The 18976-nt window shown below is 36.1% G+C and overlaps 1 protein-coding gene across 1 annotated transcript in view; it reads left to right on the top strand.

The window, feature by feature from the left end:
• LOC306886414 (gephyrin-like) overlaps nt 1-18976 on the top strand; it is a gene marked incomplete at its 3' end in the record, with an annotated part of 98153 nt that overhangs the window by 61884 nt on the left and 17293 nt on the right. The window contains exons 10-14 of the mRNA XM_079443500.1: nt 8271-8312; nt 9756-9830; nt 16324-16386; nt 18153-18195; nt 18277-18414. Coding sequence (XP_079299626.1) covers nt 8271-8312; nt 9756-9830; nt 16324-16386; nt 18153-18195; nt 18277-18414 — 361 coding nt within the window. The remainder of the gene's footprint in view (nt 1-8270; nt 8313-9755; nt 9831-16323; nt 16387-18152; nt 18196-18276; nt 18415-18976) is intronic.

Raw genomic sequence — 18976 nt, 5'->3', positions numbered from 1 at the left:
GTATCTTGCAGTTACACTGTATAGGAAATGCATATACTGTGTTTGCATTATACACGGGATTGGACTTTCTATAACTAGTCATTTTCCAATCAAGGATTAGTTAGTGGCTTAGGGGCCAATGCTTCACCTGTGCACACCAGTGGAAATGGAAAAAGAGAAAGAGTAAAATAGGAGACAGTTCTTAGGCATTCTTAGGCATAAAAACAGGAAAATAGTTCCAAAGTGTGAACTGTTATATTGGATATCAATTGGATTTTTTTTTTTTTTTTAGTGTGAGAAAAGATTTCTATTTCAAATAATTGCTGTTTCCAATGTTCATCAACAAATCCTGAAAAAAAAAGTTTTCCACAAAAATATCTTTTGAACTTTGTATTCATCAAATCCTCAAAATTGTATCACTGTTTCCACAAAAATATTAAGCAGTACATCTGTTTTCTACATTGATAATAATAAGAAAGGTTTTATGAGCACCAAATCAGTATATTAGAATTATTTATAAAGGATCATGTGACACTGAAGACTGGAGTAAATGAATACAAATAAATCTTAAAATATACAGTTGTGGTCAGAATTATTGGAACCCTTGGTAAATATGATCAAAGAAGACTGTGAAAATTAACCTGCTTTGTTAATCCTTTTGATCTTTTATTAAAAAAATTCACAAAAAGCTAACCTTTCATTGGATAATAAGAATTTAAAATGGGGGGAAATATCATTATGAAATAAATGTTTTTCTCAAACACACGTTGGACACAATTATTGGCACCCCTAGAAATTCTTAAGAGTAAAATATCTCTGAAGTATACTCCCATTCATATTCACAATTTTGAGCACTCTAGGGTGATTATGAACATGAAATTATCCAGCCATGGCTTCCTGTTTCACAGAAATATAAATAGGAGGGAAAACAAAGCCCAAATTCCCTTAATCATCCATCACAATGAGAAAAAACAAAGAATATATTTCTGATGTGCAGCAAAAGATAATTGAGCTTCACAAAGTAGTGAAGTGGCTTTAAGAAAAGAGCTAGAGCAGTGAAAATCCCCATTTCCACCATCAGGGCAATAATTAAGAATTTCCAATCAACAGAAAATGTAATGAAACTGCCTGGAAGAGGACGTGTGTCTATATCGTCCTAATGCACGGTGAGAAGGAGAGTTTGAGTGGCTAAAGACTCTTCAAGGATCACAGCTGGAGAATTGCAGAAAATAGTTGAGTCTCGGGGTCAGAAAACCTTAAAACAAAATTGTCAAACAGCCCCTACATCCCCACATGTTGTTTGGGAGGATTTCAAGAAAAATTCTCCTAGCTCATCCAAAAACAAACTCCAGCATATTCAGTTATCAGACAGGACTGGCACTTCAAATGGGACTGGCTTCTATGGTCAGATGAAACTAAAAAATGAGCTTTTTAGCAGCAAACACTCAAGATGGGTTTGGTGAACACAGGGATAAAAAGTACCCCATGTGTACAATGAAATATACTGCTGTATTTTTGATGTTGTGGGCCTATATTTCTGCTGGAGGTCCTGGACATCTTGTTCAGACACATGGCATCATGGATTCTATCAAATACCAACAGATAAAAAATCAATAAGTGACTGATTCTATTAGAAATCTTATAATGGGCCATGTTTGGATCTTCCAACCGTACAATAATCCAAACACAAACCTCAAAAACAACACAAAAATGGGTCACTGAGCACAAAACCAAGCTTCTGCTGGCCTTTCCAGTCCTCTGACCTGAACCCTGTAGAAAATGAGTGAGGTGAACTGAAGAGAAGAAGCACCGTCATGGAGCTGTGAATCTGAAGGATCTGGAGTGATTCTGGATGAAGGAATGGTCTCTGATCTCTTGTAAGGTGTTCTCTAACCTCATCAGGCATTATAGGAGAAGATTTAGAGCTGTTAAACTGACAAATGGAGGTTTCAAAAAGTATTGAATAAAAAGGTGCCAATAATTGTGTCCAACGTGTGTTTGAGAAAAACATTTATTTCATAATGATATTTCCCCCCATTTTAAATTCTTATTATCCAATGAAAGGTTAGCTTTTTGTGAATTTTTTAAATAAAAGATCAAAAGGATTAACAAAGCAGGTTAATTTTCACAGTCTTCTTTGATCATATTTACCAAGGGTTCCAATAATTCTGACCACAACTGTAATAAAACAGAACAACTCTTAAGTTATAATAATATTTCACAATATTTCTATTTTTACTGTAGTTTGATCAAATACTTGCAGCCTTGGTGAGAATTGTTTTTGAATGTTAATATGTTTAACATCATACATAATGTGCACAATATTGTCTGAAACTGTGTCTGAATACTTTTCTTTTTGTTGACACTTTCCTTACATAATAAACTGTGTGATATTCACTATTTAGTGACCGAATCAGCAGTCCTGGACAAATATATGCATGAATGCGTAAAATGTCGCTTATGTTCTGGTCAGCAAAATGGCGTGGTAGACAGCAGAGGCTAAATTCCAGTTTCCCCGTCTTCTCTTTCCATGGCGACAGCTTGTTGTATGAGAAAGACTTTTAAAATCCTGCTGACACTAAAATGATGCTAAATGCTGAATCTTGACCGTCTGAAAAAACGAATCACATTTCATCAAAATAACAATCAGGCCCAAACATTGCATGTGAAACGAAATTGGATTTGTGTGCAGTGTGAAAAGAGCGTGTGATTAAAAACCTTTCCCTAGCATACATCATCCAAGACGACCAAAGGCAACACACACACACACAGACATATGCTCACTGCATTCCCTCAGCACAATGTCCAGCTGTTACATAAGACCCTGTTTGGCTGTGAGCTCTCCATGCACGCTAAACGCAGAGGTAATAATGCATAATACGTTTTTACACTCTCTCTCTTTCCCTCTCTTAACCCACTCAGATGCTTTGCCTGAGCCGATCTGATTTCAGAAAACACACTCTGTACCCGCACACACAGCCGTCAACCCTGTTACGCTGTCTATCCCTCAAATCTGTGGTTGCACTTCCTCCAAATTTAGATCCCAGTGGTTTTTACTCATTCTCCGCTTTGCATGCTGTCTCACTCCACCTCTTTCTCCCCTCCCTACACTCTCTCTGGCTTCATGCGTGTCGTGTGTGTGTGTGTGTGTGTGCGCGTGTCAGTGTGTGCACGGGAGACGTGCGGCATTCTTCTGTGTGTTGGGATAAAGCATGGTAAGCGCAGTCTTTCTTCGCTCTGATGCGTCACTCTGTTTTGTTCTACACGTGTCTGTTTGGATGTACGTGTGTGAGGGGTGTAGGTTGGTAGGGCTCCGCATAGACTCCAGGGGGGATTGGTGGGGCAGGAGGATTTCAGGGTGCATGATCTACGGCGTACAGAGCAGCCACTTGGTTTCATAACAGCTGCAGTGGTCTGATGTAGTAAAACTGTGGCTTTTCTGAATGGAGGCTCCATTAGGTGCCAGTGTTTGGAGATGTGGTTGATGACGTTTCAGTGCTGTTCCACATCTCCAGGTGCAGGTGCTTACAGGGAGAATCATGTTGTTTTGTTTATGACTTGTGAATTCATGTTTGTCTCATTCTGTATCTTATTTTGCATGTTGCATGTTGTGCAAGTGCATGTCTGTATGGTGGTGGTGGTGGTGTTGAGTACATGTGCACTCCTCTTCATAGTGTGTGTTTGTGTTAGAGGGGGAATCTGTATTATTTTACACACTTTAAATGTATCAATATGGGGATACAATATTCTTATGAGTTTACAACAGACATTTCATAATTTAGATTATATAGTTTCAATATGATATAATGGCTTTAAATAATAGAACTACATAATATAATATAATAATATAATATGATTCGTGCTGGGCAACGATTAATTGCGATTAATCGCATCCTAAATGAACGTTTTTGTGTACATAATATTTGCGTGTGTACTGTGTGTATTTATTATCTATATATAAATACACACACATGTATATATTTACAAAAAAAGTAATGTTTATATGAAGAGTTTATTTGCAAAAACAGATAACTCCGTTTTTTTATTTTTTTTGTTTGTTTTGTTTTATTGTGTTAGTTAGCTGTTTTTTAAAGTTATTTTTAACCTAATCAAAATAACCCACTTGCAATTTGATTGAGATTAATTGGAATGCACAATGAAAAAGCATCATTTCTGAGAATTGTTAAAAATGGAGTTATCAGTTTTTGCAAATGAACTCTTCATATATTAAATATATTTCTAAATGATATGAATATAAATATATACATGTAAATAAATTTAAATATTTTCAAAATATATACTGTATGTGTGTGTTTTTATAAATATACAGTTACACACACATATATTATATAAACAAAAGCTTTTATTTTGATGCGATTAGTCGCGATTAATCATTGCCCAGCTATAAATAAAATAAAATAAATTAAATTGTTATACAATAATAATAATTATAATATAGTCAAGTCAAATAAATACATTTTATTTATAGTCAAAACATGACATCTCTCTGCTAGACTATTTAGTCGTTGACATGTAAACAAATATTAATAGATGTCATCTATAGGTGCTGTAACTATATAATGTATTTTAGCACAGCTGGAATATATTGACCAATCAGAATTCAGGCCAGGAGCTTTAAGATTTATAACCGATGCTGTGAATGGAATGGTTCAATAATTAATACAATGATTTCAATATTTCCAACAACGTCTTTTGTGGCATGTCAAGTACTTAGCCTCAAAATGTAGCAAAGACATATCAGCCTTAGTGAAATAGTTAATTTAATTTGACCTGTTGATAAGAGTGATTGAATAAGGATGATCGCTAGAGAAACCATGTGGTTATTCCAGGTTGTGGCTATTTCAACTAAAAAGACAATGTGGCTATATTAAATCACAGTACTTCATTGTTCTCTATTCTATTCTATTCTATTCTATTCTATTCTATTCTATTCTATTCTATTGTTTACATTTGATGCAACACTTATTATAGAGTGACCCACAGTGTGTGACATATGATAATAAGCACAGCAGTATATAGTGCTTTGTGACACTGGTATCATGATAGGATCATTCCACTTGATCATTGGTGATTCCCTCCGTGTGTGATGTATAATACGAGATAACAGCAGTATGAGATATAGACAGAGAGATTCTTACTGAAGCTCACCCTGTGCTTCAGTGGCTGGAGTTGTGTGGATGCTCGGAGGGACTGTGTGTGTGTGTGTGTGTTCACTGAGGCGAGTGTGTGGTGTGTTCACTGGTGTGTGTTTGCGGGGTAGGGTTGGCTAAGGATACCGCCTGGAGGGGCTTTCAGCAATGGACAGATATGGAGGAGACAAAGAGAGAAAAAAGAAACTGCAATTAAACAGAAGCGTTTATACTGAATTACAGTCACACCTTTCACCTACGCAGGGCAAGAAAAACATGCACGATAGGATCATAAAATAAAATTTCTCTATTAACTCATTAATAGACTCACTAGAAGGAAATATTGTACTGTGATTGTTTTTTGTTTGTTTGGTTTTTGGGGGCCAGGTCCTTTTTTTTTTTTTACTCTGTTCGGGATTTTTCAGGATATTTAGGGTAAAAATAATATCAATCAAATTGTTTGTGACTTTTAACAGTTTTATGTTGGTTTGTTGAATACAAACCAGCGCTGTCAAACGATTAATCGTGATTAATCACATCCAAAATAAAAGTTTTTGTTTACATAATATGTGTGTATTGTGTATATTTATGTATATATAAATGCACACACATACGGCATATATTTTGAAAATATTTACATGTATTAACGTATATATTTATATTCATATAATTTATATCATATATAAATATATTTCATATATAAACGTAACATATTTTTCTTAAATATATACATGCATGTATGTGTATTCATATATACATAATAAATATATACATTACAGTACACACACATATTATGTAAACCAAAATTTTTATTTTGGATGCGATTAATCGTGATTAATCGTTTGGCAGCACTAAACATAGTGAGAAAAGTCTGGTCTGGTCATTTTTTTGTGGGAGGGGTTTGTTTCTGTTTTGTTTTGCGATCTAGTTAATACTGTTCTATGGGTTTTTTGTTTATTTATTTATTTATTTATTTATTTATTTATTTTTTTCTGTATCTGTTTTTTCCCAGATGTTTTTCAATTGAAAAAAATTGTCATTGTTTTGATGTGGAAAAGGTTTGGTGAATATTGTATGCTTTTATGTTACTTGCGTCATACTAAGTGTAAACAGGGCAGACCTTCTTTATGAATAATCAGAAGAAAAAGTGTCACCCAGAAATGTTTAAATATGCTACCGCTGGGAAACTGGTGTAACAGAAAGCAAGCACGTCAAGGTATATACATGCTGCAAGCATGTTTAGATTGCATGTGTTGGTTTGAGGGACATACCCTGGCTTACTCTGTCTGGAAGTGCAATAAATGGACATTGACGGTCCAATGACCCTTTACCCCTGAGCCCACTCCACCCCCTCCTCCTCTTTCTGTTCGATTGATGAATGGAGAAGAGATTGAAGATCAGGTGAAGGGGAGAACAGGCCCTTACGCTTGCTGTGGCGATTACTACACAGCCCTGTCATTGAATCTGACAGCTGTGACAGTTGTGGAAGAGATACATATTGTATCTGGCAGTGTCTCTGCATTTAATTTTTTCATTAATGTGTGTGTGTGTCTGTGAGGTTAAAGGCTGGTGCAAGACATCAAGGACAAATAGTGATGTATTATACTCTTGACCAGTTCTGTTTATTTCAAAATGTGTGTTTGTCCAGTTGTGCGTTTCCATTTACATGTTTTCAGATCTTCATATTCGCACATCAGTCTATCCTGTATGGTCATTCTTTAGGTTCTGTTAGTATAAACCACGTTATGTATATGTTAAACACACATATACAGGTTCTGTCACATACAACTACATTAGCAGTCTATTAAAGCCACCATATTCTAATTCTGTATGCAATCTGTATGTAATACACTGAAAGTTTACTTAGTGTAAGTCAATGTTTTTACATCAAAAGCAATTGAGATTAAACAGGCTGTTTTTGTTACTGTAATAAATATTAAAAGAGTTAATTATTTGACTTGTGTTATGAATAGCTAACTGTAAGTGAGAAATACCAGCCTAATTCACACCGTTGTTCATCAGAGAGGGCTGAGTTGCAGAATACTGAATGGGCGTTGATATGTAAATGTTGGCAGTTATATATTAATGTGCTCATGGTTGTGATGTCATAACCATGGTGATTTCTCAGTGACCTTTTTGTAGCAGTTTAGTTGCTCTAAATTGAGGGAGGAAGCTGTCAGTTGGGCAGATTAAACAAGGAAAACGCATTTCCATTGTTTGTCCTATTTCAAAGTTGAAATGTAGGTGTTAAAAAATTCTACCAAAATATTCTACCATCATTTATTCACCCTCATATTGTTTAAAACCCACATGACTTTCTTCTTTCAATGTGCCACAACAGGGGAAATGCTGCAGAATGTACTGCCTATTTTCCATGTGGTAAATTGATAGTAGGTAAATTGGGATCTGGGTTGTCAAGCTGTAAAATGACCAAAAGCACAGTAAAAGTATCATTTAAGTGGTCTGTATGATTTGTGCCATGTTCCAAATCTTCTAAAACAATGCAAAAATTTAGACCAAAAGTGTTGTTATTTACTGGAAATCTTACCCTCCACTCCACCTTCATTATTATAATTATTTTTTTTTGAAACAGTCGTGGGAACAAATTTTTCATTCATTGCCATGGCTTCTGTTTTTTTGCTTTTGTTTTTTTTTTGGTCATATCTCGGACCCCGTTGTAATGTTTTTTTTTTTTTTTTCTGGTCGTTTTGCAGCTACACAAACTGCTCATTCACTTTCATAATATGGAAAAAAGTAGCCAACTCATTCTTCAACAGTTCTCCTTTTGTCTTCCACGGAAGAAAGAAAGTCATACAAGTTTGGAATGATATGCAGTTGTGTAAATAATGACAGCATTTCGATTTTTTTGGAGTGAGTGATCACTGTATATAATTTGTTGCATGTTTCTGTTTGAAGAGACTCTCTCTTTGGAGGACTTGACAAACTTGTACAGTTGTGTCCTGTCAAACTGGCAGTGGGGTTGCTGCGTTCTGGTGTCCTGAATGTGTTCTCTCCCTGTTTTGGCCAACACTTGCCCATGATCCGCTGTAATGACGGGAATGCTGTTTGTATGTGTTTCCCTTGCTTTTGTGGCTGCAGTGTTAACCCTCCTCTTCCCTGTTCCCTCTCTCCCTGCACCAGGCCCGGCTCACCTCCTGTTCATCCACTTATAGTGTCACAGAGGTACAGCATGTTTTACACAGCACCGTCCACCACCCTGCGACTAACCACACCCCTCTCAGAGACTCAATCATTGCTCACACACCTCACACGTGCACAACTCATCCCTGTAAAGCAAGTCTGTCTCATCGGTTCATTTATTTAACTCCAAAAAAGCCTTGTAGTTTGTTTTGTGTGTTTGTGTGTGTCCTTTAATTCATTAGTTTCTCATGAATTCTGAACTTTTCTGTGACCCAGAATCATTTGATAAGTTCATAACGTCATATGTTAGGGTGGTCATATGTGCCTTTCAGGATACGCATCCTGGCCAGGATTTCTATATTGCATAAAATATCTAAGATTTGGCTTTGTTTGCGTGTGCAGACCGATCGGTTCTTTATGTTTTCTAAATGCTCTCGAGCTACTTTGAATCAAAGCAATATAGAAATCCTGGCCAGGACGCATCCGGGAAAAATGGCACATATGTTCACCCTATCATATGTGCAGTATTTTTCATAATTTGATGTAAACATTTAAAGCTGCTGTAAGCAATATTTTGAAATACTGCATCAGCCCAAAATCAAATAGAAATAGTGTGAATAATTATATTATTAATAATAATAATATATATAATACATTATAATCATAAATAATACATATTTTATGATTATAAATTATAATTATAAAATGAATTATATTAAAATGAATTAAAACTCTAACATTATTATAAGTTGTTATTATTATTATTATTAGTATTCTCATTATTGTAATAGTCTTTAAAACATTAGTTTTTTTTTAATTTCATATAGCTAACAAATGCTTTCATGATTCATAAATACTGTTCATTTTACAACTTTTATAGATAATATAATACCATTTAAATTATACATCATCATTTTTCAAATTAGAGTAACGAAAATTCAGGGGTTTTTTTTACATTGGGGTTATGAAAATTATTGTATTTATTTATTTATTTATACATCTTTGAGTGAAATCAAGACCTGTTTTTGAAAGGTTTGATCAGATTCACATTTGGAGGGTGGGTTTTTGGAACGAGTGTTTGAAGGGATGGACGATGGTGGCAGAAGTTAGCACAAGCACGATGACTAAATTGCTTAGAGCAGCTTTAATGACCACCTAACACACTCTTGTTCCTCAAGACTTTTATTTGTTTTATAAAGTTGGAGGAGTTATAAAAATGAAGCCTCCTTTGTTCTTGGAAAACAGGTGAAAGATCAGCGTAACACACAAGAGACACGCTGCAGCTGCTTTGCTCCTCTTTGGTTGCGTAGTAGTAGTGGGATTATTTTGCTGTTATGACTTCGCTTGATTCCCCCTCATATTTTTCATATCAGTGTTAGATGATCCTTAGAGTGTGTGTTTGTGACAGTGTATATTGTGAAGTGTGTGTGTTTGTTGATGGGGAAGGCCGTATCAGGTGAGTTACTGTCCTGTGGCTTCCTCCAGGCCTCACGGAGAGAGTTCAGGGCTCACCTGGATGAGGTCATCACGCTCAAGTCAAGGTACTCTACCTTGGACCAGGTAAACAGATATCCCTTTCTCCCCTAATCTTCACATAAACCAACACTGTCAATCACACATACAAACATGCACTAAAGAGTGTTGCACGCGGCCCACAGCCTATTGATGCAGCATCAGGGCAGTTTGTTTTGTTATAGCTTTATCTTCTTGTCTTAAACAATCTCTGTCTCTCTCTCTCTAGCTCTGTTCCAAAACCTAGTCAGCTGCCTTGTTGTATGTCAACTACAGAAGTGACAAACTTCTTAGCACTTTGACTCAAATCAATTTTTTTTATTAGATACAATTTTTATCTATACCTTTTGGTATTAAATATATTTAGAATAAAAAATTTTCTTAACTTTTCAGCAATCTTGATTGAATTTTTCCCCAAAGAATTTGTTGCAGTACATTTTGGGATTGCTGCATTCTCTCTTCTTACAGTTTGGCCAAATTAAGTTATTTTTAATTATTAAGGCAGCATAATTATTAAACTCTTTTAGCTAATTTCATATGTAAAATTTAATTAATTTGTGTTTTCTTTCCTTAAAAACAGTGAACCCATAAAACTTATATAATATAATTAGTGCTGTCAAAAGATTAATCGTGATTAATCACATCCAAAATAAAAGTTCTTGTTTGCATAATATATGTATGTGTGCTGTGTATATTTATTATGTATATATAAATACACACATGCATGTATATATTTCAGAAAAATATATTTATATATTTAATACATTTATTTATAATATAAATTATATGAATATAAATATAGACATGTAAATATTTTCAAATATATACTGTATGTGTATTTATAGGGAAAGGGGGAAAGGGAAGTGGTGTGTGGCCAAGTATGCTGACCCATACTCTGAATTTGTGCTCTGCATTTAACCCATCCAAGGGTACACACAGTAGTGAACATACACCCGGAGCAGTGGGCAGCCAATGCTGCGGCGCCCGGAAAGCAGTTGGGGGTTCGGTGCCTTGCTCAAGGGTCTCACCTCAGTCGTGGTATTGAGGGTGGAGAGAGTGTTGGTTATTCACTCCCCCCCACCTACAATCCCTGCCAGACCTGAGACTCGAACCCACGACCTTCAGGTTGCAAGTCCAACTCTATCCATTAGGCCACGACTGCCCCATAATAAATATATACATAATAAATATACACAGAATACTCACATATATTACGCAAACAAAATTATTTATTTTAATTAGTGCTGTCAAACGATTAATCACATCCAAAATAATAAATATTTATGAGTATTTTATTCATCTTAATATTTAAAACATCTCATGATATTTTAATATGCATTTTTTGTTAACAACTGCTTATTGAGTTGTATTTTGTGGAACAGTAGTGCAAAACAAAAAGCAGCTGTACAAATTTAAAACCCATCCCAACCCATCCCACCCTTTGGTAGACTTAAAAATAATAAATAAATAAAATAACATAAATAATAATAATAAACACATAATTAATATTAATAGATAAACAAATAACAATAAAATAATTTTTACAAAGATTTTAGAAAAGAAGACAACATTTAAAAGATGAATGCCATGAATTTACAGTTTTCACGTTAGATCCATGTATACGAGAAGTAGAGAGATGATATTTTAATATGCATTTTAACTGTATTTTAATTTCTACTTCTTTATCTTCAGCTGTTTGTGATGCCGATATCTGTTCCTTATCTTTGTCAGATCATGATGGAAATTTGTGCAGATTATCTTTGATCCCTCGGCCATCTCAGTCCACTAGATGCCAATTTAACCCTAAATTGTTACAGGATGAAAACTTTTGCAGTCAATTCAGAAATAAATTTGCTGAGTTTATTGAAATTAAGGTTCAGTGGATGATCCTCGAACACTTTGGAATGCAGCTAAAGGATTTATAAGGAATAACTCAATTTCATATGCCTCTTTCCTTCAGAAAAACCGACACAAAAAGATAGTTGAACTGGAATCACAGCTCCAGAATCTGACTAGAGATAATCAGCGTTGTTTCTCAGACAATACACTCAGTAAAATCATGGCGGTTAGGTCCGAACTCAATTCATTACTGAGATCCAGGACAGAATTCCTGATCCAAAGATCCAGGCAGAATGACTATTTTCAAGGGAGTAGACCAAGCCACCTTTTAGCCCTAAGATTACGCAACAATGAAAAGTTTGCTAATATTTCAGCTGTGAAATCTCAATCTGGGCTCATTATGACAGACCCAAAAAATATTAATATCACCTTTCACTCTTTGTACTCTAACCTCTATACTTCTTCTGCTGATGGTGACCCTGACTCTTTTGCATCTGTCCAACCTTGATTAACCTAGGCAGTCAGATACAGATTCGATCTATGAACAAGGGGAAATCCCCAGGCATAGATGGCATTCCAATTGAATTGTATACTACTTTTTGGTCGGATTTAGGCCCCCTCCTTCGGATAACTTACGCAGGTTATATCATATTATTAATTCAAAGAATAGTTTGTCCTCTCCTTGCGCAGTATTATCTCTAGATGCGATGAAAGCTTTCGACCAGCTAGAATGGAACTATTTATGGGCGGTTCTACAGCATCTGGGTCTAGGATCGAGTTTCATAAATATGATAAAAGTTCTGTATGCCATTCCAGCAGCCTCTGTTCTTACAGGTGCTGTTCGCTCTAACCCATTCTTTATACATCGAGGTACTCGTTGGGGTTGCCCGCTGTCTCCTCTGTTATTTGCCCTATCCTTGGAAGCCTTAGCTCAAGCGGTCCGACAATCTGAAACTATTTCTCCCATAAATATATGGAATACTCACCATCATATTTCTTTGTTTGCTGATGATATCTTATTGTTTTTGGAGAAGCCGTCACATTCTGTTCCTCATGTGCTGAATTTATTTGACCATTTTGGATCTCTCTCAGGGTTTAAAATTAATTGGAGTAAGTCATGTTTACTTCCCCTCAATTTTAAAATTGATTCCATGTCCCTTTCTATATCTATTCCATTGGTTCAAAACTTTAAGTACTTGGGGATAGATGTTTCTCCTTCCCTGCAGGAAATCATCTCAAAAAACTATAATGGTATTCTAGCCAAAGTATCCTCAGATTTGGAAAATTGGTCTCGTCTTTTCAGGCCTGTATATCGGAGATTAAAATGAATGTTCTCCCACGTATCAATTTCTTTTCTTCCATGATTCCTCTCCATCCACCGGTTGGCTACTGGAATAAACTAGATGCATGTGTTTCACGGTCTATATGGGATGGGAAACGTTCTTGTATTAAACTGACTACCTTACAATGATGTAGATTACATGGAGGTCTTTCTTTCCCAAATTTTAGACTGTATGCTCAAGCCTTTTCCCTCCGCCCTTTAGCAGTTTGGTTTGATCCTGATGCTTCTGTGTCTTGGAGAGCAATTGAGGATCTATTGTTTATCCGTGTAAATTGAAGCATCTTGTTTTTTCGGGAGTTCCGCTTAAGCAGTGTAAATCTCGGTTTGGTCCCATTGTAACCCATCTCCTCTCCACATGGAGGGATGTTGAAAGACGTTCACAACTAGTTATAAAATGGCATAGGCATTCGCCTATTTTCCACAATAATAACCTTTTGTCAGGCAGTACTCCATTTCATTGTCCGCAATGGACTCATAATAAAGTAAACACTCTGGGAGATATCTATGATGATAGTGGTTTAAAATCCTTCCAGAATCTTAAAACTCAATATAATCTGCCAGGCACCTCCTTTTTTATGTATTTGAGCATTAGATCGGCCCTACGGGTGTATGGGGTGCCTTGGAGCTCTCAACTGCCTGTTCACCCTTTACACAAACTAATCCTTCCTTCTGAGGAATCTCCCTCCTCTGCTTCAGTCATCTATCTCTTTCTTCTTGAGCATTCATACAAACCTTTATCTATTACTACTGTTTGGGCTAAGGATCTTAATGAGGATGTACATGTTTTATTTTCCGATCAGGTATGGGGTATGTTTAAATTGTCTTCTAAAAACCCTAATCACCAAATGATTCATTGGAAATTGCTGCATAGAGTTTACTTGACTCCAGTGAAATGTTTTTATATGAATCTGTCGTCTTCTCCTAAGTGTAATCTCTGTTCCCAAGGAGTTTTAGGCACGTTTTTGCATTTTTTGGGGGGGAGTGCCCCTCTCTCTCACCTTTTTGGACTTATCTCTCACTGGACCTGTCATATTTGTTGGGTACTGAGATATGTTTGACTCCGCGCCATTTTTTCACGAATGCCTTCTGGGACTTCACCTTGTCCGTCCAACAAAGATCTTTACTGTTAGCTGCTCTCACAGCAGCAAAACAATTGCTTGTCAACCGTTGGAATCCTCCTCACACAATGGACAGATGAACCTGGACGGTGTATTTGTTGGACATTATCTCGATAGAACTCTCTACTTCTCGTATACATGGATCTAACGTGAAAACTGTTAATTCATGGCATTCAGCTTTTAATGTTGTCTACCAAGGAGTGGGATGGGTTGGGGTGGGTTTTAAATTTATACAGCTGCTTTTTGTTTTGTACTACTGTTCCACAGAATAAAATTCAATAAACAGTTGTTAACAAACAAACAAAAAAAAGCATTTTAACTTAAAATAATATAATACATTTCAGATTTAAGCAAGTTCAACATTTGATATGAATCATGTTATCTACAAAATTTATTGCAATTAATTATTTTAATCAACTAATATGATAGTTGTATCTTTATAATCATTCAGCCTAGCTTTTGGAGCGGCTTTCGTATTGAAAGTGACCTGGTTTTGGTCACAAGGTTTTGGAAAAGAGCCTCTCTCTCTTTTTTTCTCTTCATCCCTCATTCTGAGCTAATAAAATGGCTCACCAGCATTACAGCTGTTAGTTCCCATACGGTCTTATCTATAATTTCTGATTGGTTAATCACAGAGCGGAGTTCCTCTTATTGGGCCTGACACTCACTTGTTAATAATTCATTCCCCATTGCTGTTCCCCAATTACTCCATCTTCATTTCAGTGGTCAGGGATTAACTCTCATCTGCCTGTATAATGACACTTGGTTCCCCACCCCTTGTGTGTGTGAGGACGTCTCTGTTTGTGAGCATGTGTTTTCAGTCCACTGAATTCTTTGGTCCAGCTCTGATTTAAAGAGACGTCTTTGCATTGCTTTCATTGCCTCCGTCCATTACTTCAACTCCTCCTGTGATCACTGGTTACCTCTCATCTCCACTCTGAGCTCATTCTGTCTGTTGTTTGATGAAAAGAGGTTAGATGTACAAATAGGAGGAGGGGAAGAATAAAAAGTGCCAAGGATGTACAATTTTCCTTGCCTGTACTTACAGGACTGGGTAAAAAAAAGGCTGGTTAACAGCACACTACCAGTCTTAGATCTGCATGTCTGTGTTGTTGTGTTAAATCTAATGACAATGGTCTTTTTTTTTTTGGTTACACGCAATACTTGGTTTTTAAGACAAAACCATTTTTTTTTTATTTTAATAAAGTGTGTTCAGTTTTACTGCATTCATTACTTTTTGTAAGGAAAGAAAACAAATGAAACTGATTGAAACATGGGCTATGGCCTGATATTTGAGTATGCCTTTTAGCAGCAGTGTTTATATTTTCTCTAGAATCACCATTATTATAATCAAAATATTTAAACAGGACTATTTTTAGATTATATTTAATCATGGTTAATCTTATGGCATTTTTTTTAGTTAACATGAATAACCTCAATGTTTTGTATCGCCTCCATTTTATTTTATCTTACATTATTTAAGGTGATATTATACATAAGGGCTTTCAATAAATGAAATGTATCCTGAGTTATAAATTGTCTTAAACACGATTTTATTTCCAAATTTAGTTTTAATGCATTCAGTACTGTATTCAGAACAGTTTAAAGAAAGAAAACAAGTGCAACTAACTGAAACTCAAATAATGCATTAGATAATGTTTCGACGGCATTAAATTAGGAATAATTGGTATGGTAACCCAGATATTTGAATGTGTATCTGTCCATTTGTTTTCTTTGTCATTCATTCATTCATTTGCCCATATGTCCATTCCACATGTGCACTTCATTCAGTCCCCTCAGACTTCAAATTCAGTAATGTAACATACAAACTCTTCCCTGCTCTGGTGGCCATTAGCTCTTTATCACCAACACTGTCTTTTTCTGGTGTCTTCTAAAACCTCACTGGAACAGAAGTGCAGTATGTGTTGTGCGATTTCGCTAACTGTGCCGAGTGACATTGTGCCTCACCGCACCCCTCTTCCTCGCTAACCTGAGCTACCTTCCTGGCTGACCGGCATAACGCCCCCCCCAAACATTAGCAACAGGACCGAATGACGCCCAGTCAGATCTCTCTTCACCTCTCAGTGCTCATTCGTTGTCATCTCAGCTTGTTGTGTGTAAACCGAGCGAGCGCTGTCTCAGAAAGCCTTTAAAACTCATTTGGTTTTCTTTTTTTGGTCTCCCAAAGCTTCTCCTTTGCTCTGTCTGTTGTAAACCCTTTTGTTTCTGTTCATTGCCAAAGCTCCACTCTAGGCTGGAGGGGCTCAAAGATGATCGCAGGAACCATAGGACCTTCGACTCGCGAGTAACTATTCCCAACCCACGCAAAAAAAAAGGAGCTGCTTCCATCCGCAAACTCTGCTTTGCGTCAGGAGTCCAAACTCCTTGCTTTACACTCGTCTTCTCTCTCCTCGTCTCTGTTACTTTCCTTCTCTCTCATTATCTTGTCTGTAGACGTCGCTTTTTCTAATGCTCTCTTTGTTTTATTAGCCGTTTGGTGTGTTGGAGTCTCTTGTGGACATTGAGTTCTGTTTCTTAGATCTTTTTTCTCTCCTGTTTTTCTGTTCCTTTTAAGTTTTATCTCCATTTAGATGCAGTGTTTTATTGCTGTTTGCTGTATGTGAGCTGCGCCTCATCGTTTTCTTCTTCTTCCTGTCCTTTCCTAACTCTCTCTCTCTTTCTTTGCTCTGTGTCGATCATTGATTTGTCGTGTTGGTGCTAGTCTGTTGTAACTGGATCGTGAGTAGAAAGGATTTGGGACTTGCTTGTGTGTCTCCCCCTATAGGCCAGGGGCATTGCGTCTCAGCACGAAGGACACATAAAGGGCTGTTTTTAACGCTTTCATGCAGTAAATCAAAGACTTAATATCTATAAACTTGTGTCACTATAGCCTCAAGTCAATGTGTATTTTTGCATGGAATTCGATTGCCCTCTCACACCATTACTCTTGGCCTAAGGGAACTCCATACTTTATGATACGTTGTATTGGTAGATTCCACAGTTACAGCTGAATGTATAATCAAATGTGCTATTATTATTATTATCTTAAAACATTCAAGGCTCATTTGGAAAGAAATTCAGCTTAAAAGGGGTCAAAATGAAACTAGATGGGAGGGAGTGCTTGAATTGTGTTCCATCGTATGGAGCTTCTAGCTGTTAAAGTCAACATGAAATCATAATTGTCAAAAAAAAAACATTCAATATTTTTTATAGGCATCTATTTCTTTAAATAATTAATGTGTAATTTTTTTTTTTTTTAACCTCTGAACTGATTTATCCCGATGTCTATTTTGACATTGCTTTAGGCTGCTGTTGTAGTTAAAGAAACTTAAATAAGATTACATCAACAATATCAAATAAATTTGAAAACAATAAAAAAAAAGAATTCGAGATGCTTGACCTTTGACCTCCAAGTTTCAGTCAAAAAGCAGACAGAAACACCATTTTTGTATATAATACTCACTTTTCATGATAGTCAATTCATGATGGATAAAAGCAAGTTTTAAACTACATTTTTAAATTATTTAAGCAGTAATATGGCACAAAAAAACCACTATAAAAGAGGATTTCAAGTTTTCACAAGCTAAACTATTGTTTTGTGAGGAACATTATTTTGATATGAAATGCCTACATTTTTCTTTCTAAATGAATATTCACTGTGAGATACATCACAATACAGCATTAAAATGTTTCATGTTGACTTTAATGTCTGTTATATCTGGAATCGGGTTGTTTTGGTTGCTAGAATGCTACCATGAACCAACACTTTCCAGATTGCTACAACATTTTGTCAAGACCATGATGATGATAATGATAATAATGGCAGTAGGACTGAAAATGTTGTTTTCAGTTTGTTTGTTTTCAAGCTAGTTTCTTTTGGTTGTTTTGTCTGAATGTGTAGATGATCATCCTGATCTTTATGAATCCTGTCAGTGGAATGCTAACTCTCCTGGACAGAGGATGGGACTCCTTTTGTGCTCTAACTCATGTCTTTCTGTCTTTCTTTTCCCAATTCCTTTCTCTCTCTCTTCCTCATTCCCTCTCATTCTGTCTCTCTCTCTATATCTGTAGGTGCAGTCACGATGCAGCAGCAAGGAGAACATCCTGAGAGCAAGTGGGTGACCGATAGTGCATTATCATGATGATTGTTTGTGTGTGTTTAAGAGCGCGTTAAAATTCTCACTCTTTGTCTCAGGTCACAGTGCAGTGGATATCACCAAGGTAGCTCGGAGACACCGCATGTCCCCGTTTCCCCTCACTTCTATGGACAAGGCCTTCATCACTGTGCTGGAGATGACTCCTGTGCTGGGTACCGAAATCATCAACTACAGAGGTAACACCCTTGTTTGCTCATGCCAACTTAAATTAGACCAATGGCCTGTTTGCACCAAGGTAAACCACATGAACAAAAATATTCACAAACTAGGGATGTCAAAGGTACTTGATGATAAATGTTAAATGTAATCAAAGCAGTTTTAATAAAATATTTTAAAAGCTTGATCTTGGCAAGTTATTGGTGAACGCGAACAGCTGGAACAAAATTAAGATATGTCAAAATATGGGATATGTGCATTAGGACTTGTAATGTAAATTCAGCCTAATAGACCTGCAGCTGCCATTAATATTAATCAAACAACAATATTAACAAGAGTCTGTTCATGACTGAATAACTTTAGTTGCTGTAATGAATCCTCTACAATCAAACATGAACAAAATCAGTATTGATGTATTCAATTTAAAAACCATGCTATGAACACTATTTAAGTTTTTTTCTGAAAAAAAGACAGATTGCCTTAAAATTTGTACAGCTTCCAGTAAAAATGAATAAGTAGCAGAATTAAAAAAAAAATTAAACAAAACAAAATTCATTGCAATACTGTATTTGATACTCTGAA

Source organism: Barbus barbus, assembly GCF_936440315.1.
Source record: "Barbus barbus genome assembly, chromosome: 20".
Taxonomy (NCBI): domain Eukaryota; kingdom Metazoa; phylum Chordata; class Actinopteri; order Cypriniformes; family Cyprinidae; genus Barbus; species Barbus barbus.
Note: the sequence above shows the minus strand (reverse complement) of the source record. Positions and strands in the feature narration are given on the sequence as shown.